This window comes from Bactrocera tryoni, chromosome 2 (assembly GCF_016617805.1).
Source record: "Bactrocera tryoni isolate S06 chromosome 2, CSIRO_BtryS06_freeze2, whole genome shotgun sequence".
Taxonomy (NCBI): domain Eukaryota; kingdom Metazoa; phylum Arthropoda; class Insecta; order Diptera; family Tephritidae; genus Bactrocera; species Bactrocera tryoni.
In genome coordinates, this window is record NC_052500.1 from 10,891,044 (window position 1) to 10,916,187 (window position 25,144).

The following is a 25,144-nucleotide window of genomic DNA, read 5'->3' on the forward strand; positions in this document are numbered from 1 at the left end:
AAACTATTTCAGTGGGTTGGTCGTTGTGTGACGAGTGGGTGGTTGGGTGGCGCAAGGCGTTTGCTGAGTATGGCGAATGGTGGTTGGTGTTGTCGTCAGTCGCTTTGCAGGTTGTTGCTCAAACTGAAGGTGCTCTTTTGGTGAGCAGTTCGAATGCGCATTGCATGCTGCGTGAGGAGCACAATGCTGATGGTGTCGGTGATGAGACCAAAATATGATACACAAAAGTCTATTATGTACATACATAGCGGTTGTGTGTGCTTTATTAATTAGTAAAATGTTATCCCTTTTACGAAATTTAAAGTTATTCTAGAATGTCTAACGCTACTAATAGTTATCGCTGGAGAATCTGTCAACAGTGTAACAAATAATTACTAAACCAACTGCCAAAAGTTCTGTCATATTTATAGACCGAAACCGGACCCATTGAAATCACAAGTTACTATGTATGTCTGTGTTTAATTTCTAGGTCTAAATATATACATTTTTTATTTATTTATTTATTTACACTCACATAATACACTCTATAATGTCTCAGTCTCTTTGCTCTCTTAAAACTGAGTGCAGAGCAGCGAAACTGCAATTTGGTTCCGAAAAATGTTATTGGACGCTTCTATGGAGTCCTATATAGTCCGAAAAATACCTAACCTTATCTGCCGGATCCGACTAGTAGTGTTGTTTTTACCACATGTGGAAGAGAGCGACACGCTGAGGAGTCATCTTCCCTTTTTTGACTGTTAAAAGTTGTTTTAAAAGTCTGCTACCAGGTAGATAACGTGATAATGGTAGACAACAACCGGGATGTTTAACGTGGGCACCTGCTGACGACAGCCTTACTCCAGGGTACTCAAAAGCACACGGATCAAATCAAAGCGTTGATCAGCGCCCTGAAAATGCCAAGCATTTTCAGTACCAATTGGCAGTGTGGAATGGACACACTAACCAGACCGTCGATTGTACACTCCGGAGATCCGGGACACTATTTTACAGCAGTATTTAACGCCATATATGTACAAAATCAAAGAGAATGTGCGCCGTTTCGTGATCATCGACCAAATATAGATCCACTGAAACACACCGGTAGATGTCCTATTGGAATAAGTTCCGAAGATGGCCAAGACTGTGCTTTTGGCCGGTAATGTGATGGCCACTCTTCTGGTGTTCATAAGGCTCTAAGAAAGCCGAAGCCTCACTTAGTAAAGTGAATTGGGCTAAAAAGGGAAATATATCGTATTTTTCAATAATTTTTGTACCTCTTGAGTAGGGTATGTATTTAGCGAACCTCGCTTATATAAAGTTAGGTTAGGTTAGATTAGTCTGATGACCCATTTATCATCCTTAAATGTCAATAATGCATTGGTTTTAATCTGAGTCCGAGAAGAGGGCTTCCAATAATTTTATCTCCACTTCTACCGCTTCTGCTATATTGTTGTTCCATCGGGCTACTGCTGTTGACGAGCGCCACCATAAGATATCGTTTTGCAATCTCACAGGATGCCGACGTGATTTTGGATGTTGTCGGCTTGTGGTCCGCGTGCTTGACTGTCAGCTTACCGGCAACGTCCTTGAAATTTCTCTTTTCGAGGATACTCTCGATTCGCTCTTAGTCAAATACTGCGTTTTTTCGGCGTTGTCCTCGCAAACGCTATATCCGAGACACTATACTTACTGCGAGTGGCGAAATGCGCCCGGCTATTTTTCAGCTCATCTCTGGCCCAAGCCAACTTTTTTATCTCTTCTTTCTTTAGGTTGGACTTGCCTTCGAGACCGTTGCCTTGTATCGTGCTTAAGTCTTCAACTCGTCCTTGCTTGGCTTCTTCCGGGTCCCTCTTTTGTTGCCATAGCCACCTGCTCAGGAGCCCACAGAAGCTTCTCTTCTATTTCTTTATAACAGCTCATTGCGCTTTGGTCCAAGTCCTCATGGTCTGTCACTGTAGATCTGTCTTGGCAGTAGTACTACAACTTCTATCTCTAGTGTTTTATACTTACCATTAGGTATTTCATAAGTAATGGCTGATGTATAAGCTCATTCATTGTTCTTTAGTTGCAAAACAGTCCACCATAAGAAGACAAATGGGTGAATACAGCAGCCTCCGCTGGATGACGCCTGCCTGCAATTACATGACACAGACAGCCCAGAGGCAGCGAGGGACCAAGACATGTAATATCGACGTCAAGCAGCGACACCCGCGCGGAAAATACAGCTCAGAGGCCCATGATTCCGACCTCTTCTTACGAATATCTTCGCATAACATTCAAATAGTATTCCTTGTTTATAGTTTGGTCGGTCGGAAGGAAATCGGAGTACACCATACTTCGATAATCGAAGAAAACTGTCAACATAACTTTGATTTTTGATCTGCTTGACATGGTTTTTTCGGCTTCGGCTCACCTTTGCCACGATATTCGGTCCAGGCCACAATCATAAATTATAGGCTCATCACTATTTCAATCGCCGGGGCTTAAGGGAACCGCTAGTTAAGACCTTCGTCGCTTGATTAATCTGAAAAACGGTCATTAGAGACTTTTACCATCTCCGATCAAGAATTTCGTCTCAGTAAGCTCCGTCGTTTCCCAAAGCACAACAGTTTTATTTTGAATAATTCAGTTTCTGAGAACATTTACATAAATTTGGCTTAGGCACGTAGCAAAATTACTTTTTCCAATACCACTTCATCACCCATGCAATCTTCTCACATTTAAAAGGAGCTCATAATTTCAAATTTTACACCATTGTGCTCATTATTTTGAGACTCATCCATATGGGGTCAATAAAACGCAGCAGGACATAAATTAATAAATTGGCCACATATGCCGAGGAAAGGCAAAGGAACCTCAATTACTTGTAATTTGCACCAATACAACTGTAACGAAAAGGAGACAGACACACACGCAGCCAAAGGACCGCAAATCACGTCCATCTGTTAAACGCACACACCGCAACCAACGAAGCTGCAAAGTTTTAACAAAAAGTGTCAAACTTTTTGCGTCCATACAAACTCGCTAACAAACAACGAAGTCTATTCGTGTTCAATGCGGCGTAAAAAGCTTTAGACACCCTCGTCAATTATTGCGATACACTTTGATGACTACATGCACCGAACTAAGCGCGTTTTGATGGGTGGTTGTGAGCAAACACCACGCAAGCGGAATTGAACCGTTCGACCCTTCACTCCACCTGCTCAACTCTCATTTTGAAGCTGTTACAAATTTTTGTTTGTGTACTCGTATTGTGTTGTGCCCGGCGGCCAGCAGTCGGCGCAGTCAATTGCTGGCTGCAAGACCTATGGTGGCTATGGTGGACTTTGTTCCCGGTGTTGTTCAGTTTTGGCTACGCTTGCTTGCGTCTCACTTCTTGGCGCTTTGGCGAACGCAGCACACTCTTCGTCCTTCGTTGAAGGTTAGCTGGGACTGTGCTGTGCTTGTTGTATTTGTTGCTAATGCTGTCTCGCTGCCAAGTTGGCGTTGCTTATTTTGTTGTTTGTTGTAGCTTGATATCAATTAACTTGTGTCAATATTTAAACGAGCTACTTGAACTCGTCGTTGCACATTAAACGTTCCGTCATTTTGTTAGCTGTTGTTGGTGCAAGCTGACGTTCTAGCGCTCCTTTTGCAGCTATCGAAGTAAGTGCGGTGTAGTTGCGTTGGAGGTTAGCTTGCGGCGATGCTTTGACATGACAGTTAAATGAATTTTGTTTATCTAATAGCGCACGAAGGCAAATAATCCGATTTGCTTGCTTCTGCTCCAGGTACAAGGAGAAAGCCAAGAAAATGAAGTACGCATTTTTTATAAATATAAATCGTTGGTAAAAGCTTTACATGAGACTCAGTAAGACAGATCCGAGTCCGTCCTTTGAAGCAGAGAGGAAAACGTGTCCTTTTTCTGTTCTCAAGACAAATTAGTCAAAACTAATGGCCAGATACCGGAATGTTTCGCCACTGAAAATATTAATTTCCGATTCTAGCAAAATTTCAATATTTTTTTATTTCTTTTCTGCCTTACTAAATCCTGGAAATAAACTATTCTGGCGGGATTGGACCATAGAGGAAACTGATGTTGGTAAACGCTTTGAAGCGCATGCAACAGTTTAGTATTATATGATTAACTTTGCATAAAAAATTTGATAAAGCGAACTCAAGTCTGGTTTCATTTCGAAAGAAATAAGGCCTGATTATGTCGGCATACCACAATCCGCACCAAACGACCAACTTTTGGGAATGAAATTTCGTTTTCGGTACCTCACGAAGCTTTGACTAACCAAATGGGGACAATTTTGTTTTTTGACTAAGCCAGAAATGGACCTCATCTGCAAAGATGATATTTTTGATGAACGTGAATTTATGAACATTTCGTGTAAAGTAAATTTACGTAATAATCTTGGAACACTTCCAAGAGTTGCACCAAAGTAATACGTGACATGATAAATTGGCAAACCTTACCAAACACACTAACAGAAATCCGCCAGATCACGTCGTCACGAGCTGTCAAAATCACATCATGCCTATTGGTAGCCATTGTCTTCTTCTTCTTAATTGGCGTAGACACCGCTTACGCAATTATAGCCGAGTGTACGACAGCGCGCCAGTCGTTTCTTCTTTTCGCTACGTGGCGCCAATTGGATATTCCAAGCGAAGCCAGGAACTTCTCCACTTGGTCCTTCCAATGGAGTGGAGGTCTTCCTCTTCCTCTGCTTCCCCCGGCGGGTATTGCGTCGAATACTTTCAGAGCTGGAGTGTTTTCATTCATCCGGACAACATGACCTAGCCAGCGTAACCGCTGTCTTTAATTCGCTGAACTATATCAATTTCGTCGTATATCTCGTACAGCTCATCGTTCCATCGAATGCGGTATTCGCCGTGGCTAACGCGCAATGGACCATAAATCTCTCGAAGAACCTTTCTCTCGAAAACTCGTAACGTCGACTCATCGGTTGCTGTCATCGCCCAAGCCTCTGCACCATATAGCAGGACGGGAATTATGAGCGACTTATAGAGTTTGGCTTTGTTCGTCTAGAGAGGACTTTACTTTTCAATTGCCTACTCAGCCCGTAGTAGCACCTGTTGGCAAGAGCAATCCTGCGTTGGATTTCCAGGCTGACATTGTTGGTGGTGTTTACGCTGGTTCCAAGATAGACGAAATTATCTACTACTTCAAAATTATGACTGTCAACAGTGACGTGAGAGCCAAGTCGCGAGTGCGACGACTGTTTGTTTGATGACAGGAGATATTTCGTTTTGCCCTCGTTCACTACCAGACCCGTTTTCTGTGCTTCCTTGTCCAACCTGGAGAAAGCAGAACTAACGGCACGGGTGTTGAGGCCGATGATATCAATATCATCGGCATACGCCAGCAGCTGTACACTCTTATAGAAGATGGTACCTTCATAGCCATTGTAGATCTTGAAAAAGAGCTATTCTGGCGGTTGGATTAAAGACTTATGTTTGATATATCGTCCCCAAGTTTAGTGATATAAGACTGACCTTACGCTAGCCTCAAGAGCAACCTTTGCAACTGCTGATTACTTGATCCTCAAGATATTATTGGGGGACTCTCAGAACAGCATTTAATGGAGATCTACGTCATATGAATGTGATCAATATCCACCGTTTCCAAGATAACCGCATCCTATATACATACTTATATTGTGAGTGCAATAAAATATCTTCTGAGGAATCGCGAACATCCGAAGAAATGTCCATAGTTTAGTATTCTTACGAGTATGAAGCTATTTGATACGCGTCCTGCTAGTCTGCCGGGATCATACTGACATTCTAATTGTATTTATAACAAATTTATCTATTATTTTTTTATCAATTACCAAAGGGTTTGATTTATCCAACCCTTTGATTTATCCTGCAATTATTCATTGCCATAAATCTCCTAGGACAGTAGATTAGCTAGTTATATCCAATTTAAAATAATGGTTAATTCCATCAATTTTATAACCTTCAGCAACTTTATTAAATAAATAAAATTTTTACAATTCATAATTTCAGAATAAAAATCCGCAAAAACACTTTCCATGGATCCACCATTCTACATCGGGTGCTACTGACATTCATATGAGTGGCCTAGACACACTGAACCGAATCCAAATATTGTCTATAAGAATTGTGGAAAGAGCAAGAAATAATCTTCGTATTTACTTATTGGTTTCAGTTAATGCGTGTGTTCAGAAAATTTGATGATTAGCCCAGGTTTCCTAGTTTGTTGGTATAACCGCTACATTGGCCTGCGAAATCGCCATTCAAATATACACGTTTATAATATGTTCCACTTGCTCCAAGACAAACGCCACCTTGCAGAGCGATTGTAGATTGTTTTAGCTTCGGTACCCACCTACGACTTTAACGACTACGAGGCCCTGCCAGTAGTTAAGCTATCAACGTCATCACTCTGATGATCATTTTACTTACTGAACGCCCTTATCGCGACAAAACAACAATGCTCGAGAGAGCTCTTCGCGCTAAACGGAGTTAAGGGATAAACTATATGAAATAATATTCATCGATAATCTGGCAAACGTCTACAAAAAAAGTTATGCTTCATGTAGTCGACGCACTACTATGATAGGATAATATACACAAACGAAAAAAACGTTGAATAAGTTGCTTTCGCTTTTCCTGGTTCAAGCCCTTAGCGACTTTAGCCTGTGCTCAACCCTCAAAAGAATGCGTGCTGGAAAGCTATCGCTGACACTGAGATTTTTAATGAAACAAAAGACCAATAGTACTATGTATAAGAAATTGATTTGACCTAAGAGGAGAGCCAGCAAATCAAATCAACCATCATCTAATTTCCAAGAAGTATATACACGATTCCTATCTCTCTTTTACAGCACCAAACTGCTGTCCAAAATTGAAACCATTTCTTTTATTATAAAGTAATTCGAATTTATTGTTTGTTATAACTTTTTAAATATTTTATTTTTTCATTTGATCGTTACATTATACTCAACTTGATCTTTCTTTTACTTGGTTAAAATTTTAATTTAATTTCTTTTTTCTCATTTACATAAGTTTTGTGCTGGTATGGTTTCTTAAGTGCAAAAATATTTTAAGTTTAATATTATATTCTCTTTTCCTCTCCTTTAGTCTTGCACACCAACTACATACATATGTATGGACATATTTTCACTTTGACAACATCAATACTATGCACAAGGGTATTATATATCTTCAATAAATGCAATTTGTTCTCTTCGGGATATTTTGTGTTGGTGAAAATATATTATTTTAAAAATAAATTTTATTGAAAATAATAATTTTTATGTAAAAAAATATTTTTTTAAAAAAAAGTTTTGTTTTTTTTAATTTTTATGAATTTTTGTGTTGTTAAAAAAGCTAAATGTTTAATGAATTAAGATAATTATATATATTGGATGTGATTGCAATATATTTATAAGTATTTCTAAGTTATGCAAACATACTTTTTAATTAAAATAAAATTCATATGCTTGCATATATAGTGAAGTACATTATGTATTTATACAAATTGCAACAAAAATTTTACTAAATTCTAAGCTCTAGCAAAATATTGTAAACAATTCAGGCACATAATATACTACTATTAATAAAATCAATATGTACATCTACATTCATACATATGTATATTAATTTTAATGCATAAAATTTGGCTAATTAATGAACACAGCAAGCGTACAAACATATTATTTATGTATTTATGGATGGATTATTATTTTATTTTTACACTAGCAAATCCCTATTCTGAAAGATTTTCTCAGAAAAGTGGTCAAATGACGGACAGCAGCATAAATATATAATTTTTCCGATACCTTATGCTATATACTTCATTCCTGCATTTAAATTTTTTCCATTCGGTAAACCGATGGCTCGGAAAAACTGGATTTAGTAGGTAAGTTGCAGACAACCAGATGTTAGGAACACCAGACAGTGGGGCCCGGAAATATTTATCTAAATATTTTGTAAGATGCCCCTGAGCTTATAGTACAATCCTGCATTTAAAATTTTGCCATTCGGTCCAGCAGCGGCCGAGAAAAACTCGATTTAGTAAGCAAGTCGCTGGTCGGGTACCAGACCCCTAGAAATACTAGGCAGTATGTACCGGAAATATTTTTCTCAATATTTTTCCAGCTGCCCATGAGCTTATACTACAATCCTGCATTTAAAATTGTTTCGTTCTGTCCAAAAGCGGCCGAGAAAAATTCGATTTAGTAGGCAAATCGCTTGTCGGGTACCAGACCCCTAGAAATACTGAGCAGTGGGTACCGGAAACATTTTTCTCAATATTTTGTAAGCTGCCCCTGAGCTTTTACTACAATCCTGCATTTAAAATTTTTCCATTCGGTCCACCAGCGGCCGAGAAAAATTCAATTTAGGAGGCACATCGCTGGTTCGGTACCAGACCCCCGGAAATACTAAGTAATAGGATGCCGGAAATATATCTGTCTATATTTTGCAACATGCCTCTGAGCTTTTACTACAATCCTGCATTTAAAATTTTTCCATTCGGTCCACTAGCGGCCGAGAAATATTCAATTTAGTAGGCAAATCGCTGGTTCGGTTCCAGGCTCCTGGAAATACTGGGCAGAGGGTCCCGGAAATATTTCTGTCAATATTTTTTAAGATGCCCTGAGCTTATACTACAATCCTGCATTTAAAATTTTGCCGTCCGTCCACCACTGGCCGAGAAAAAGTCAATTTAGTAGGTAAATCGCTGGTCCGGTACCAGGCCCACGGAAAAACTAGGCAGTGGGTCCCGGAAATATTTCTGTCAATATTTTCCAACATGCCCCTGAGCTTATACTACAATCCCGCATTTATAATTTTGCCGTCCGTCCACCAGTGGCCGAGAAATATTCAATTTAGTAGGCCAATCGCTGGTCCGGTACCAGGCCCCTGGAAATACTAGGCAGTGGGTCCCGGAAATATTTCTGTCAATATTTTGCAACATGCCCCTGAGCTTATACTACAGTCCTGCATTTAAATTTTTTCCGTCCGTCCACCAGTGGCCGAGAAATATTCAATTTAGTAGGCAAATCGCTGGTCCGGTACCAGGCCCCCGGAGATACTATGTAATAGGGTGCAGGAAATATTTCTGTCAATATTTTGCAACATGCCCCTGAGCTTATACTACAATCCTGCATTTAAATTTTTTCCGTCCGTCCACCAGTGGCCGAGAAATATTCAATTTAGTAGGCAAATCGCTGGTCCGGTACCAGGCCCCCGGAGATACTATGTAATAGGGTGCCGGAAATATATCTGTCAATATTTTTCAACATGCCCCTGAGCTTATACTACAATCCCGCATTTATAATTTTGCCGTCCGTCCACCAGTGGCCGAGAATAATACAATTTAGTAGGCCAATCGCTGGTCCGGTACCAGGCCCCTGGAAATACTAGGCAGTGGGTCCCGGAAATATTTCTGTCAATATTTTGCAACATGCCCCTGAGCTTATACTACAATCCTGCATTTAAATTTTTTCCGTCCGTCCACCCGTGGCCGAGAAATATTCAATTTAGTAGGCAAATCGCTGGTCCGGTACCAGGCCCCCGGAAATACTATGTAATAGGGTGCCGGAAATATTTCTGTCAATATTTTGCAACATGCCCCTGAGCTTATACTACAATCCTGCATTTAAATTTTTTCCGTCCGTCCACCAGCGGCCGAGAAATATTCAATTTAGTAGGCAAATCGCTGGTCCGGTACCAGACCCCCGGAAATACTATGTGATAGGGTGCCGGAAATACATCTGTCAATATTTTGCAACATGCCCCTGAGCTTATACTACAATCCTGCATTTAAATTTTTTCCGTCCGTCCACCAGCGGCCGAGAAATATTCAGTTTAGTAGGCAAATCGCTGGTCCGGTACCAGACCCCCGGAAATACTATATAATAGGGTGCCGGAAATACATCTGTCTATATTTTGCAACATGCCTCTGAGCTTATACTACAATCCTGCATTTAAATTTTTTCCGTCCGTCCACCAGCGGCCGAGAAATATTCAATTTTGTAGGCAAATCGCTGGCTGGGTACCAGGTACCCAGAATTACTAGGCAGCTGCTAGCGGAAATAATTTTTTGAATTTTTTCCATCCTGCCCCTAAACTTATGCAAAATTTTGCCACCAAAATTTTTGCCATCCGGCAAACAAGCGGCCGTGAAAATGTTAAATTTTGGGGCAAATCGGCTGCTGAGGTACCAGGCGACCAGAAGCAGGCAGTAGGGGTCACACATTTCTTAAAAAGCCCATAACTTCTAAACTAATGGACCGATTTCGATGAACGAGGTGTCGTTGGAAAGGGCAAAGCTTGGCGCATCTAATGGAGCTATGTATTTTGAAAATGTGTTAATACTTTCAGCATAAAATTTGAAAGAAAAATAAAATGGCTGTTTTTTGAGAAAAAATTGCTATTAAACGCTGTGGAGGCGCGCAAATCGCCAAATTATGCTGCTGGTTTATGCAGCTATTGACGTATTTGCTCATTTATAGCAAATTTTGCTTCACATTTTGTAAATTTCCAAAAATATAGCCAATTACATATGTGCAGTTTTTGCGCTTAATTTTTAGTTTTTATGGGTATTTTTTTGGCAAAATATTTTACAAATATTGTGTGCATGTCGTAAATATTGTTATATTGGGTGAGTACTGCAGCAAGGTATGTCTGTTTGTCTGTTTGTCAGTTTTGCATAGTTGGCAGTTATACTTTGCGCGCAGCAAATAATAACCAAAAAAGAATAAAGAAAAAATAAAATCATAATTTTTTTCTCAAAATAAGTATTTATATTTTATTGGTACCATATTTTGTTGTTATTTGTATTGCATTATTATTAGTTATTGTTTTAGTTAATGTCTTTTCATTAGGATTACAATACAACTTATTTTCTTTGCCTGCTTAATTATTATTATATTTTTTTCGCCACGCAGCCTAAATTTAGTATTTAAACGAATTTGTTAGCTTTGTGTAGTTCTGTATGTATGTATATGTGTGTTAGGCTTATCATTGTTGTATAATACAAAGTATTGTGGCTCTTGTATTATGTAAAGTTAGTGGTTAATAATTAGTTTAATTTAGTTTAGTTTAAAGACTAAGCAAACATTTTGTGTTGCTCATTGTTGTTGTTTGCCTTATGTTATTTTAATTATGTATATGATTATAGTAAATGGTTAAAGTGTTGGCTGAAGTCTAATGAATAATAATATAGTTATAATTACAAACATTGTTTTAGGTATAAATTATATGTGTATGTATGTATATAAATATTAATAAACGCTACAATACGATTTACTATATTCATAGGAGTTATAATTAATTATACATATGATATAATGTTTATAATAAAATTATTTAGTTTAATTGTAATTGGTAGATTGTAAATGGAAACCCTTGCGTAGTGGCGCTTTGCTGTTTTTTGTTATTGTTGTAATTCTCTACAATTTTGGCAGCTGAAAAAATTTAAGATTTCGTTTCGGATTTTGGAAATTCATTGGCTTTAGTTGCTGTGGGAAGCATTCAAATTGTTTGTGTGCCAATTATACCACATATACATATATATATATAAAAATGTACTATATATATTTAGAAATGTTAATGAGCAGGGATGCTAACAGTGATTAGCGAGTGCAGAGGAATTTTTGGAAAATAAATCATAATCGTGCAACAAAAAATGCTGGCAAAAACAAAAAATTATATAAAAAAATGTAATAAAAAAAATATTACAACAAAAAAATGAAAAAAAAAAAATATATACAAAAAAATGAAAAAAAAAAATATATACAAAAATTGTAATAAAAAAAATATTACAACAAAAAAATATTTAAGAACAATGTGTTTGTAATTTTTAATATTGCAATTGAAGCTTTTTAAGCGGGTATTCTAGTCTAGAAATAGGTAAGGTTAGTTTATGTTGGTCAGGTAGGCGTGGCTCATTAGCCTTGGACCAGTTTTGCTCTTTGGCGATAACAGATGGAGTTTAGTTACGAGCTCTAAGAGGAGTAGTCTTGCTTTAAGACATCTGCGCCTGGCGTGAATATCGCTAGGCTTCACTATTGATACCTCTAGTGTAAAAATAAAAAAAAAAATCTTTTTTCATATTTTCAAAGTTTAACTATTCAAGAATAAGTCAAAAACAGGATTTTTCAAAATTCAAATTATTTTCGGAGATATAGGTATTTTGCTGACTCTACATCCAAACTGGTTCGGCCAGATTTGCAGCTTTAAACGCGTTTTTTTTTCGAAAACTGTATTTTTCAAAAGGTAACCACGATTTCTAAGCTACTACTGGAGCGAGTTATCTGAATCTTTAGAGAGTCATCTTTATTGGCTTTTCTATGCTGGAACTAACCATATCCCCAAATTCAATTTTTACTATGTACTTTTAAAAAATCCGAAACAGTCAGTGTTTTCAAAACGTTCCCACATTTTCTCAAGTTTTCAATTACATGAAATTTTTAGAGCTATGCTTTGGAGCTACTTGTCTATGTCTGAAACTAAACATATTCTCATATTTCAATTTTTACTTTTGTTCAAAATTCGTACAGTCAAAAAACAGTCAAGAAACAAAAATTGTTTTTGTTTTTAAGACAGTCTCCATTTCGCGAAAAATTGTTTTAAAACTTTACCCTAGTACCAGACATTCCGGCACTATTCTATTCTGTTCCCACAACAGTCAGGTCTACGTAAACGGAACGGGCCCGGATTTTTAATCAGGTCAAGGACAGTCAACGCGGTAGAATTCTGCCGCTACAACAGCAACAACATTATTCTTTATTAATGTTTTTTTTTTGCTTTCCGGTTGCAAGAAGTATTGAAATCGTGAGTATGATCAAATGACAAGTTTTTGGGACCATATCTTCATTGCCTGTCTAACCTACTTTTTGAAAATTTTGTCTTTTATTATTTTTAGATTTTTGCCTGTATTCTTGCGATGTTTATAAATAACTAAAAAATAAATGAATAGTAGAAATATTAATTGCTTTTTTCTACGACACTAAAAAAATTAGCTGAAATTCATGTCACTAGACTAGAATACTTCTTAAAGTATTTTTTAATTTTTTTTTTTATAAATCGCGCTTTTTTTGACTCTAGACTGCTTGAATACCGCTACAAATATACAAAAAATATAGGTACATATTTTACAAAAAGTTTGCACGATTTTTTTTTGAAATATTTTTCACAAGAATTTCCTGCCAGGTTTTTTTTTAACGCTTTTTTAAATTTTTCTTTACCAAAATTTCCTGCTCAATTTTTTTGCATTGAAATTTTTGCCTACCACAAATGTTGGTTAGCGTTTTTTAGTATTTTTTTTTTTGCTGAGCCTTTCTCATTTTTTTGCGCTCATTTTTTCTTACAGCAATCACATATACAACTAACTACGACTTCCCACAGCTTGTGAACAAATTTCAATTACCACTTAAACTTAACTTAGGCTTAACTTAACTTTACAAGTGTAAAGGCAATTAACACAAATCGGAATTTAAACGTAAACGCGCTTAAATGTGTAGTTGTGGGTGTGTATGTGTGATGGGCGCTGCCTACAGCCATCAGTGATTCCCCACACGACGGTAAGCGTACGCCTTTACGAACGCACAACTATTTATTCTAAACAGATACCGTTATTTGTGTGTACATACCATATACTACAAACATGTATGTGTGTATTAGAGTATAAATTTAACTAAATAGCATTAAACTTAAGGTTAAACGCTTAACAAAACTTACAACTTACAAATACATATACAAACAGCGGCAAACTTAACAAACAAATTACAAACTCACTAAGCCATTGCGTACAGTTACATGTCTATCGCACAACAAACAAACTTTTATGTACGTGTATGCGTGTCTCTGTGTGTGTGTGCAATTAAATAAGGCAGAATATGACAGTTAGTCGTTTTTAATTTCACAAAAAAATGTTAAAAAAAATTAACTTAGTTTATACACAACTTTTGCTTTTCTGTTTGCAAGCCAGTAAATAAGTATGTATGTATGTGTGTGTAATAAGCAAATCACTTTTTTATTTTACTCGCTTTTAGTTTTTGCACAGCGCGCATGTGCGCCTTGAATTATGCTTTTCACTTATATTTTAGGCCTATTTTGTATTGTTTTCATATTTTTAGTTTTTTTTATTGTTTATTAAATATTAGTTGTTGGTGTCTCGTTACAATTACAGCGCTTCAGTTGAAGTGAAATTAATTAAAGTCTACAATTACACATACAACGCACTGCAATGTTGCACTTTTTCGCTTACAAATTCTAAGGACATAATACTAAGAAATTTATTTAGCTTACATAACTCATTAATTTTAGTATTATTATTATTATTAGTATGCTTATTAGTAGAGCTCCAAAATGGAGTTGACACATTCAGACACTTGCTTATCGCTTTCGTTTGCTCGCTTTCTCACTTTCATTTCATTTCTTCTTGCGTTTAATTTCACTTATTAGTTTGGCTGCCATTGTTTTTTCCATTTTTTTTTATCAATTTTAATTCTGCTGCTATATGTTTTCTTAATTTTTCCTGCTTTCTTATGCTTATGTGCTGGATGCTCCGCCAGTGCTTCTAGTGCCACTATTACTACACTAGGAGTTATTCTCACAGTCATCGAGTTTGTGCTTCATACGGAAATTGCTTAAAAGATCGGCGCAATTGTTCACCATCATTAGGTAGTCGCCGTTGTCTAGATTCGCCTGTTCAGTGGTTGTGTAGGCGTGACTATGTTGTGAATTGTTTTTGTCGTTTCTGGAACACAAAAGGAATGTAAATTATTATAGAATAAATATAATTGTAAATAAACTATAGAATATAGAATTAGAAATAAAAATTAGAAGCCAGTTAGCACAAATAAAACAATATAATGGAATATAAATTAAAACAAATTGCATGAATTAAACAAAAAAACAAAAACAGACTACATAAATAAAACATAAATAAAAACTGTTTTTTAAGCAACAAAATCAATAATAATGCACATAAAACAATATTTAGTCAAATAAGCTGGCTTAGATGTTTAGAGATAAGGAAATAACTGTTGGAGCAACTATAAAATGTTTACAGAAATGAAAAGCGTGACGAATTGAGTCGATTTAGCCATGTCCGACCACCATAACTTATAGCTGCCATACAAAATGACCGATCAAACTCAAGTTCTTGTATGGAAATCTTTTTTATTTCAATAGACATCTTCACGAAATTCGGCAGAGATCGTTGTCTAAGTCAATCTTACAAGCTCCAAACATATTGTACAGATCGGATCACTGTAACACATAGCTACCATACAAGCTGATCGATCAAACACAACTCTTTGTAGGAAAAACTTTTATATTTGACCTGAATACCTGGTAGGCTATAAAAAATTCACTTGTTAAGGGTATTAAAGCTGCGGTGCTCTCTAAGTTGACGTTTTTTTTAGATTTTTTTTTGTTCGCTATTTTTTACAGCGACAATTTTCTGTAAATCAGTGTTACAACTATAAAATTGGACAACACAACTGAGAATCTTTACTGATTCCAATATTAAACATAACATTCACATTGTACAATAACAACAACTACTGAGAATCTCTACTTACTTACTTCCTTAAATGCTCAACCAAAGTGGAAATTTCTCAACATAAGCAATTGTATTGAAGGTGGACTTTCTTATGTGCTATTAACGAAGATTTTGAGAAGATTGAATTCCCTGCTTTCATGAATAACCTTCAAAAGCTTCGTATTTTACTTCGTTTTTGCGATATTCGCACTGGTAAACTAATTAAGTTTTTGGTGTTGCACTCTCGGTCCATATTAGAAATAGGTAGGTAGGTTTATAAAAGATTTTCCAAACAAAAAACACAATTTTTGTTCAGCGTCAGTGTGCACCGGAAAGAGCCAAAGAAGTTGGCTTTATATAGGCCTGACATGATTCGAAGAGTCAGTACTAAATTGAAAATCATAATAAAATTATATTAAAAAAAATATAAATTAATGAAAAAAATTAGAAAAAGAAAATGAAATAAAAATGTTAAATAAATGAAAAATTCTTTTGGCGAAAAATGAAAGAAAGTAATTAAACATTTTTGTTTTATAAAAAATATTTTTATATATACATACATATGTACTATATACATATATATATACATATATATAGTACATATGTATGAATATAATACAAATAATTTAAATCACCCAAAAATTGGGAAAAAATATTAAAATATAAAAAATTTAAATTAATAAAAAAATTAAATTAAAATTAAAACTCATATTTTTAAATTTAAAATTATAATAAAAAATTAAAATTGATGAAAATTTAAAAATACCATAAAAAATGCAAACTATCCAAAATTGTAATAAAAATAAAAAATAATTAAATTTAAATTAATGAGCCCTTTAAAAATAAAATAAAAAAAGTAAAAAAAAATAAGGTAACAAAAAATAGGGCAAATTATTGAAAATTGCTAAAACGAAAAAATTAAAAGAAAATTTAAAAAAATTAAATTAATAAAAATTAAAACTATACTAAAAATTTAAAACTATGATAATAATTTAAAATTAAAGAAAATTAAAAAAATATACAAAAAAATTTTCAATAAAACAGTTAAACAAGTGTGCTCTTCCGATCTCATACTATTTTTTTTTTTAATTTAAATTATAATAAAGTATTGCAATGAAGAAAATATTTAAAAATACAATAGAAAATACAAATTAATAAAAAATTTAATAAAACATTAATGTGGGAATTAAAAAAATTACAACAAAAATTAAAAAATTTGAAATTAATAAAAAATTAATTTACATTAAAAATTGGTATATTTTTTATTTATCATAAAAAATTGAAATTAATAAAATTTGTAAAAGGAAAGCGTAAGAAATTTCAATAACAACCAAATAAAAATTAAAACATCGAAAATTAATAAAAGAAATATTGAAAATTAAAATAAGCTAGAAAGATAATTTTGGAATAATTATGTAAACATATTCAAATGTCAAAAAGGTTTACAAAAAAAATATATACTATTGTCAAATAAACCCTAAAACAAAAGCACACAAACAACTCAAAAACACTGGCTCAACTCACTTGTTTTGTGTAATGTTTGTCAGCATGTTTTGTGTCATAATCACAGCGTTCTCCAGTTCCTTTAGCATCAGTGAGTCCTCACAATTCTTCAGATTCGCATGCAGTTGCATGACTGTTTGTGTTGTTGTATACAAATTGTTGATCACATTGTGCACTTGTGATTTCGCTAAAATGCAATAAACAGAAAATAAATAAAATAATAATTTGAAAATTAAAAAAATAAACAAACACTTACGATCACTGGCATCCAGTGCGCCAAATTCGGGCGCCTCAAATGCGCCACGCTGCTTCATCACATTCGGACTGTTGAGCACCTTGCTCTTGTGATCAAATGTTAAATTGCGCGGGCGTGGTGGCACTATTGGTTTGGAGTTGGACGTGCCGGCGGGTGTCTCCTCGGAGCTGGAGTCATCTTGCAGTGGCGCGGCTAATGAAGGAGGCGAGGAGAAGGTAGTAAATTAAAATAAAATTACTTTGTTAGAAAATAAGTATTTTGCTCACCATTACTGAAATTAGGCTGCAAGCCTTTTCGTCGATTGTTGTTGGCATTCGAATTCTTGTTGGCATACTGACGATTGGCGGCTGGCGTATAAAAAATATATTAATAACATATATTTAGACAACACTTTCATATGTAATGCTGTAGTTACCTGTGGGACCATTGCTGCGAGTTTGGTTATTGCCACTGCTTCGGCCACGATTGCTGTCTTCGTTTTCAGAATCGCTCTAAAAGTTAAATGGATTTTTTTTGATAAACTATATTTGTAATTTTTTTAAGTTTAAAAAATATAACGATAGTTTTAAAAGTCTTTCAATTTTAGTCCTGACAATACAATTTACAAGTATTTTTATCTATTTTTTGAACAAATTTATTTTTATTGTTGTTGTTGTAGCAGGAGTATTCTTTCTGCCGTCATAGTTAAGGAAGATTAATGTTATACTTACCGCTTGATTTAGCACACCAATGGATGAACTCGATGCACCCAAACCGACAGCAGAGCTCTTCAGCTGCAAACTATTGCGCTTATTCGCCGATCTGGTTGTTGTACTGTTGCGATAAACCACACCGGGGTTTTTCAATTGACTGCCGTTTGACTTGCCCGCTGAAATGAAAGGCAGATAATCCGTAAATATTATATACTTATATTAAATGATTGTATATTATATATATTAAATGATTATATACATATGTATTAATGTAGTCAAAGTACTCACATTTGCCAAGATTTCCCATATGCAAGTCGCTAAGCGAACAAGAGCGCCGCATAGAGGAGTCTTCGACTGGCATTGGAAGCAGACTCTTTGGATTGCCTGTGCAAAAATTAAAAAAAAATTAAAAAATGTAAAAAGTGTGTGAAACAAGAAAATTTTTTGAAAAATAATATTGTTAGAATAAATTAATATATTTTCATGAGATAATTGCATATAAGTAGTAATAATGGATAAAAATTAATAAAAAGTAAGTAAAATTAATAAAATAATAATAAGTAAGTATAACTAATAAAAATAGTAAAAAAAAGTATGAAAGCTAAAATAAAATAAAAACCAAGAAAAAACCTTAACTTCGGCTACACCAAAGCTACAATACCCTACACAGGTGCATTTTTTTTGATTAAAGGGTATAAATCTTGCTTTTGATCAATTTGTATGGCAGCTATATGCTATAGTGGTCCGTTTGTAACAATTTTTTCGAAGATTGTACAGTTGGCTTGGATAATAATCCATGCCAAATTTCGTGAAGAGATCTTGTCAAATAAAAAAAGTTTTCCATACAAGAACTAGATTTTGGTCGATGTGTTTGTATGGCAGCTATATGCTATAGTAGTCCGATTTGAAATTATTTTTATGAGATTATAGTGTGACCTCAGATAATAATTTGTGCCAAATTTTGTGAAGATACCTTGTCAAATAAAAGAGTTTTCCGAACAAGAACTTGATTTCAATCGATCATTTTCTTTGGCAGCTATATGCTATAGTAGTCCGATATCGGTGTTTCCGACAAAAGAGCAGTGTCGTTTGTAGAAAAGAACGTGTGCAGAATTTCAGATCGATATCTCAAAAACTGAGAGATTACTTCGCGTGTATACGAATAGACGGACAGACCTGGGTAAATCGACTCAGCTAGTCACACTGATTATTAAATATAAGTTGTCGAAATCAGTCTTAAATATTACTAAGAATTGTTCAGGTTATTATTAAAGTAATATAAGACTAAGTTCGGGTACTTACGAGTACTTTGATCGGACACAACCGAATACTTTATAGCGGTTATATAGTTTTGTGGACAGTCTTTAATATTACTAAAAACCGTTAGGTGAACAAAATCATTTTTTAAGAAATATTTTTTAAAAATATTCATTAAAAAAAATTATAAAAAATAATAAAAAAATTATAAAAAATAAGTTTTATAAATTATAAAAAATAAAAAAAAAAAATTATAAAAATAATAAAAAAATTATAAAAATAATTTTATAAATTAAAAAAAATAATTTTATAAATTAAAAAAATAATTTTTATAAAATAAAAAAAAAATATTTTAATAAAAAAAAGAAAATATTAACGAAAATTAAGAAAAAATTAAAGTAATTTAAATAAAATATGACTTAGATTACAATAAAATATTTTTATTAAACTTATAAAGCAATATAACCTTTAGAAATGGTTTAGTGGTAGTGGTTGTGGTCACGGCTGAAGGATGGTTGAAATATAAAATATAACTCGAGATTTTTTCAAATGAAAAAATGTATGTAAATGAACACATGATGTATTTTGTTTGTATGGAAAAGCGAGAAAGTGAATGAGAGCATGATAAAGGTGAGCATTAAAGACACAAAAGAAAAACAACAATTTGCCACGAATTAAACGAAGTGAACCGTAAAAAAATCTGAACCAAAATAACAGCAGTGCGCCGGTGAAGAACACACACAAAAAATATAAGAAAGAAATCCATAAAAAGAAATGTGTGCCAAAACATTTATCAAGTGAACACGCTATGTGAACGCACGCAGCAAACCTCGATCCTTTTCATCGAAATCAATGCGCATCTTCTCGCTCTCATGTTCGACCACATCGTCGGCCGCCTCCACATCCGAGTCGGCCTTCACCTCCTTCGCCAGCTCAACTTCATCCTCATCTGTCGAGGAGGACTGCGCAGCCGGCGGCGACTTGCCAAAGAGATCGGTGCGCTCTAGCACATCGGGCAAACTAATATTGCGCTTGATGTGACGCGCATAGGCGCACAAATCCGCATCATTACTGTCGGCACGTATGCGCCGTTGCTCATTCTCGATGTCCTTCTCGATACCTTTGGCGAGCATATCGAAGTTCATCGTTAAACTCTTCACATAACCCTTCTGCTTGGAGTTGCATTCGAAGGGACGCATGCGCGACTCGGTGGCAATGCGTATTTGCTCCAGCTTGCGCTCTTCCATTTCGATTAATTTTTGTATGATATCGATTTTTTTGGCAATATTTTTACACTGATTACTGGTAGTCGTATCGGCGGCCGTTGTCTTCTCCACATTGGCCATATTCTTTTTATGCTTGGCATCGCGTTCGCGCTCCTGCTGTATCTCGTCGACGACTGCTTGCAGTTCGGGTTTGGTGTATAATTTTAGACTGTCCATATTCATATTTTCATGTTCATTACCATTTTCGGCTATGTACATTTCGAAGGAGCGCTCACCACCATAATCGCTTGGCAGACTGCCTACAATGGGCGGTGGTGACTCGACATTGCGATTGATATCGTTTAGCGGACACGTGGCGGTTTCACGCTCCATTGTCGCGCAGGCAGAATAGGCGGACGCGGTGCTGCCGCTGCTGCATGAGGACGAGCGCTTCTCGCTGGGCGTGTACTTGATTTGTGAGACTGTATTGAAGCGCACCGCTACTTTGGGGCGACCGCGCGTTCGCATGCTTGTTGCGCGTCGCGATGCTGGCGCATTCTTGACATTCGTATCGAATTTCGATACTTTCTTCAAACAACTGTGTGTGGTGAGCGCGCCACTGCTCACAGATGGGCGCATGCCGCTCGCTTTCTTGGTTTGCAACTCGGCTTGCTTTTCGCGCTCGAATTTTTGTAGGTTGCGCTCGAATTTACGCACGACGCTGGCGGTGCGCGACTGACAGCGCACATCGGTGGTGTCCACATCGAAGGCGCAGTACTTAGGCGCGCTGCTAGCATGCGCCGTCTCTACAGTGGACGTGAGTGTTGAGACGAGATTTTGCGGCTTTGCTGGCACGGGTGGTTTCGGTTTCACCGTCTTCTTTGTGAAGAGCTTGTCATCGTAAGTGTTGCGCTCCATTTGTAGCGGATTGGTGGTGCGTTGTAGACGCTGTTGCGCAAAGTCCTGACTCAGACTCTTGTTGACACCCGAATTGTATTGCTTATTCTTAGAGCTGAGCGTCGGTATATCTTCCGCTTTGACGCCGACAGCTGTGCGGCTCGGCGTGTCAGCGATTCGTGGATATGTTTTCGAGTTGGGCAGTTTCTTCTGCAATATTGGCGTTTTGGTGCGCACACTTTCGGTTTTGAAATTCTCCAAATTATAGCTGGACACATCAAAGCTCTCATAAGGCAACGGCGAATGCTGCATATTACGCTGTTGCATGTAGTAATCAAAGCTGCCATAAGCATTTGGACTGGAACCGTACGACTTGGTCACCAGTTGTGTGGTGTTGGCAGCCGCGGCGCTCACCGGGCCATGCAAAATGAAGTTGCGTATGCCAGCATGACGTTGCACTTGCGTTTCCATAGGCGCGCTCTTGCAATCGCTTTCATCCGAGAGTATGCTCTCCATGCTGTTGCAGTAGCTGCCTTCATCCAGAAACTCATCGGAAAGCAGCGACTCCTGACTCTTGCGCTCGCCAAATTGTGAAGTGAGAAAGAAACTGGCGCTTGAGTGCCGCTGTGTTTCGAGAAAACGCGCTTCCTCGATGCGTCGCGTCTCTGCCTGCTGTTCAGGCGCCAATATATCCGAGAGCGAAACATTACGATGACACTGATAAAATTCCTGATAGATATAGTACTCGGACACTGCACGCTTTGGCGGTGTCAGCGCGCCGGGTGAGTGCATTTGATAGGGTAGCGTATGTGTGAGGTGCGGCCCAGCTGTGGGTGCTACTAAAGGCGGCTGCCTGCCTGTCGCATACACAGGTGGTGAAAGACAGGATGGCACCGATTGTGAAGTCACAAGTTGCGAATAGCGTCCGCCCAATTTGGCGTCATATAAATCGACACCGATATCATCCAGATCACCATACTTTTTCTGTATCTCCTCGATCATCTTCTCGGTATCGGCCTGTATCATGTCGAGTATGGTGCGCGCATCTTCCGCGTATACCGAGTGGCGCTTCGGTTCGGTTATTATGATGCTGCTCTTGTTATCCGCCGACCATTCGACCTCCTCGTGCACCGGCGATACCGGGCACGATTTGTAATGCTTCAGTATGCTGGGCGTGCGACGCGCATTGCCCGCCGGATTGCGTTTGACGCGCGTATGCTGACCTTGCGCGGGCAGCGTCGAGCTATTGAAAGCACCCGCCGACTGTTTGCCGCTATGTTGCGCTTGCGTGCGTGGTGTGGAGTTGCGCGCATTGGGCGCCATGAAGGGTACGCCAGGCGGTGGATGTATTTGGTGTACACCCACGTGATGTGGATATGGTGGATAGTGTTGTTGTACTTGACGCATAGCTTGACAGCTTTGTTGCAGCACCGAACGCGATGCAGCGCAATTGAAGAAATGTTGTGGTGTCTGTTGTTGTTCTTGACTAAACGATTGTTGGAGCGGTGAACGTGGATAAGTTGGATACTGTGGTGAAGTTTGGAATTGTCGTTGCGCAGACATTTGTTGCGTTTGTGGCGGCATCTGTTGCTGTTTTTGTGGTGTCGGTAATGTTTGTTGTTGTAATGGGGAGTTATAATAGCTAGCGTACTGTGGGGGTTCATTAAGAGGAGCTACTGATTAGTAAAGCATATATTAGTAGTTAAAGTAAAGGCGGAAAGTTTAGCATTAGTTTGGGTCCAAATATATCAATTTACAAAGCCGCATGTACGAGGGAAGAGAAAATACGGAGCATAGTAAGAAATATACATATATATATGATGATTATGAGAATATAGCAGTTAATATTAGTTGTTTTGGTTATGAAGCTCTATAAACTCTATAAACTACCAAGTAAAGGTACGATAGGATAGATAATTTTACATAGAGGCTGTTATAAATGTGATTTCACGTTATGACTTCCTTCTTCATTTAGAAAAATTGTTTTGAAGCACAATTTTGAGTCGACTAATTATGACTAATTAAATTTAATAATTAAATATTTAACGCATATTGATATTAATTGAATAAAATCACTTTAATTTCAATACAATTATATAAAAATTAAAATTTCCGGGTTGAGTTAAATGAACCAAAAATCAATAATTAATTTAAATTTAAAAAATTAATCTAATTTATTTAAATTTTAATTTTTGTTAGATTAATTAAATTAATCTAATTTATTTAAATTTTAATTAATTAAAATTTATTTGAATTAAATTAATCTGAATTAATTTAAACTATTAATTCAAATTTAATTTAATTTAATTAACGTTCATTTAATTCAATCTAATTCAAATAATTTTAATTTAATAACTTCCGCGAATTCGATTCAAATATAATACATTATTCTGATTTTAAGTTAATATAGATTTGAATTGAGTAAAATCACTTTAATTTCGATACAATTAAAGAATAATTCAATTTGTTTTGAATAGTAAATTCAAAATAATTAATTAAAATTAATTGAATTGAACTAAACGAACCAACATTAATTTATTTGAAATTATTAGTTAAATTAAATTAACCAAATTTCGGTTTCGATGATTTATTAATTGATTAAAACCACTAATTAAATAATTAAATTAGTTTAATTAATTCATTAATTGATTAAAATCACTGAAAGTAATTATTTTAATTAATTAATTTAATTTCACTTCATTTAATTTATCTCAATTCAATTTTTAATTTAATCACTTCTGCGAATTTAATTTAATTTTTATTAATGAATTCAATGTAATTTATTATAATTTCATTTAATTAACTTCAATAAATTTTAATTTATTCGCTTCCGCAAATTCGATTCAGATTTAATTCTGATTTAATGAGTTTATATTTTTTAATTAATTAATGTAAGATAAATAATTAATTTTAATGATTTTAATCAATTAATTAATTATGAATTTATATAATTCAATTTAATTTAGCTTCATTTAATTTTATTCAATTCCATTTTTAATTTAATCACTTCTGCGAATTTTACTAAATAATTTAATTTAAATTCATTTTATTCAATTAATTTTAATTCAGTCATTTCTGTGAAATCGATTCAAATTTAATTCTGATTTAATGAATTTCTATGGTGAAAATTGATTCAATACAAATTGAAATTATATTAATATATTTTACAATTCCATTAATTCCATACTCTTCTTCATATTTCAATTAACTTCAGTTGAATTCAATTTAATTACAGTTATATATGTACATAAATATTCAAAAATAATCAGTCTAAATCCGTATAACTCGAATCCTAACTGTTTAATGATATTTTTTTCACATTTCACTCACCTGTCTTTGCATAACGATTAGCGGCAGCCGCCGATCTCGAAGCATTATCCATATTGCCCGCTAGACTTAGATCCGAAATGCTATGACTGCCACGCAGCGAGCGATAGCCGACCTGATAAGAAGTTAAAAATATATTTTAGTAATAAACAAAAGGAAACAAAGAAATTGATTAATTAATTATTAAACAGTTATGGAAATTTGCATGTTAAACATTTACAAGACAAAGCGCTGACATTTAATTACATATGCTTGTATGTATGTATGTAAGTATGTATGTACAGAGGATTATTAGTACATATTAGTAAAGCAAAAAGTAATGCTTCTGAGTAAGTTTCCTCCTCACTTTCAAATGCCACAAATGACTGATTACTTTCTTACATCAAACTAAACTCGTTTGCATATGTACATACATATAATCTCAGAGTTGCTTGTTTCGACTTGGTTCCTTTTCTTGTTAACCTTTCACTTTGTTGACCGTTGCGCTGCGCTA

At 35.6% G+C, this 25,144-nt stretch overlaps 1 protein-coding gene and 1 long non-coding RNA gene across 5 annotated transcripts in view; one reads left to right on the forward strand and one right to left on the reverse strand.

Moving 5' to 3' along the window:
• LOC120769591 overlaps positions 1-8,065 on the forward strand; it is a 121,133-nt gene extending 113,068 nt beyond the window's left edge. Inside the window, exon 3 of the long non-coding RNA XR_005704862.1 lies at positions 5,998-8,065. This is a non-coding gene — a long non-coding RNA (uncharacterized LOC120769591). The remainder of the gene's footprint in view (positions 1-5,997) is intronic.
• A 5,218-nt stretch (positions 8,066-13,283) lies between these two features.
• Positions 13,284-25,144, reverse strand: part of LOC120769680 (mitogen-activated protein kinase-binding protein 1) — a 111,766-nt gene continuing 99,905 nt past the window's right edge. For 2 of the 4 annotated variants that reach the window (XM_040096801.1, XM_040096802.1), the window contains exons 10-17: positions 24,655-24,766; positions 18,254-18,349; positions 17,984-18,141; positions 17,689-17,764; positions 17,540-17,620; positions 17,274-17,465; positions 17,039-17,204; positions 14,566-14,725 (exon numbers count right to left, since the gene is read on the reverse strand). In XM_040096801.1, coding sequence (XP_039952735.1) covers positions 14,566-14,725; positions 17,039-17,204; positions 17,274-17,465; positions 17,540-17,620; positions 17,689-17,764; positions 17,984-18,141; positions 18,254-18,349; positions 24,655-24,766 — 1,041 coding nt within the window. Of the gene's footprint in view, positions 14,726-17,038; positions 17,205-17,273; positions 17,466-17,539; positions 17,621-17,688; positions 17,765-17,983; positions 18,142-18,253; positions 18,350-20,042; positions 22,998-24,654; positions 24,767-25,144 lie in introns of all 4 variants that reach the window. The other 2 variants (XM_040096803.1, XM_040096800.1) reach the window with 2 other exon arrangements.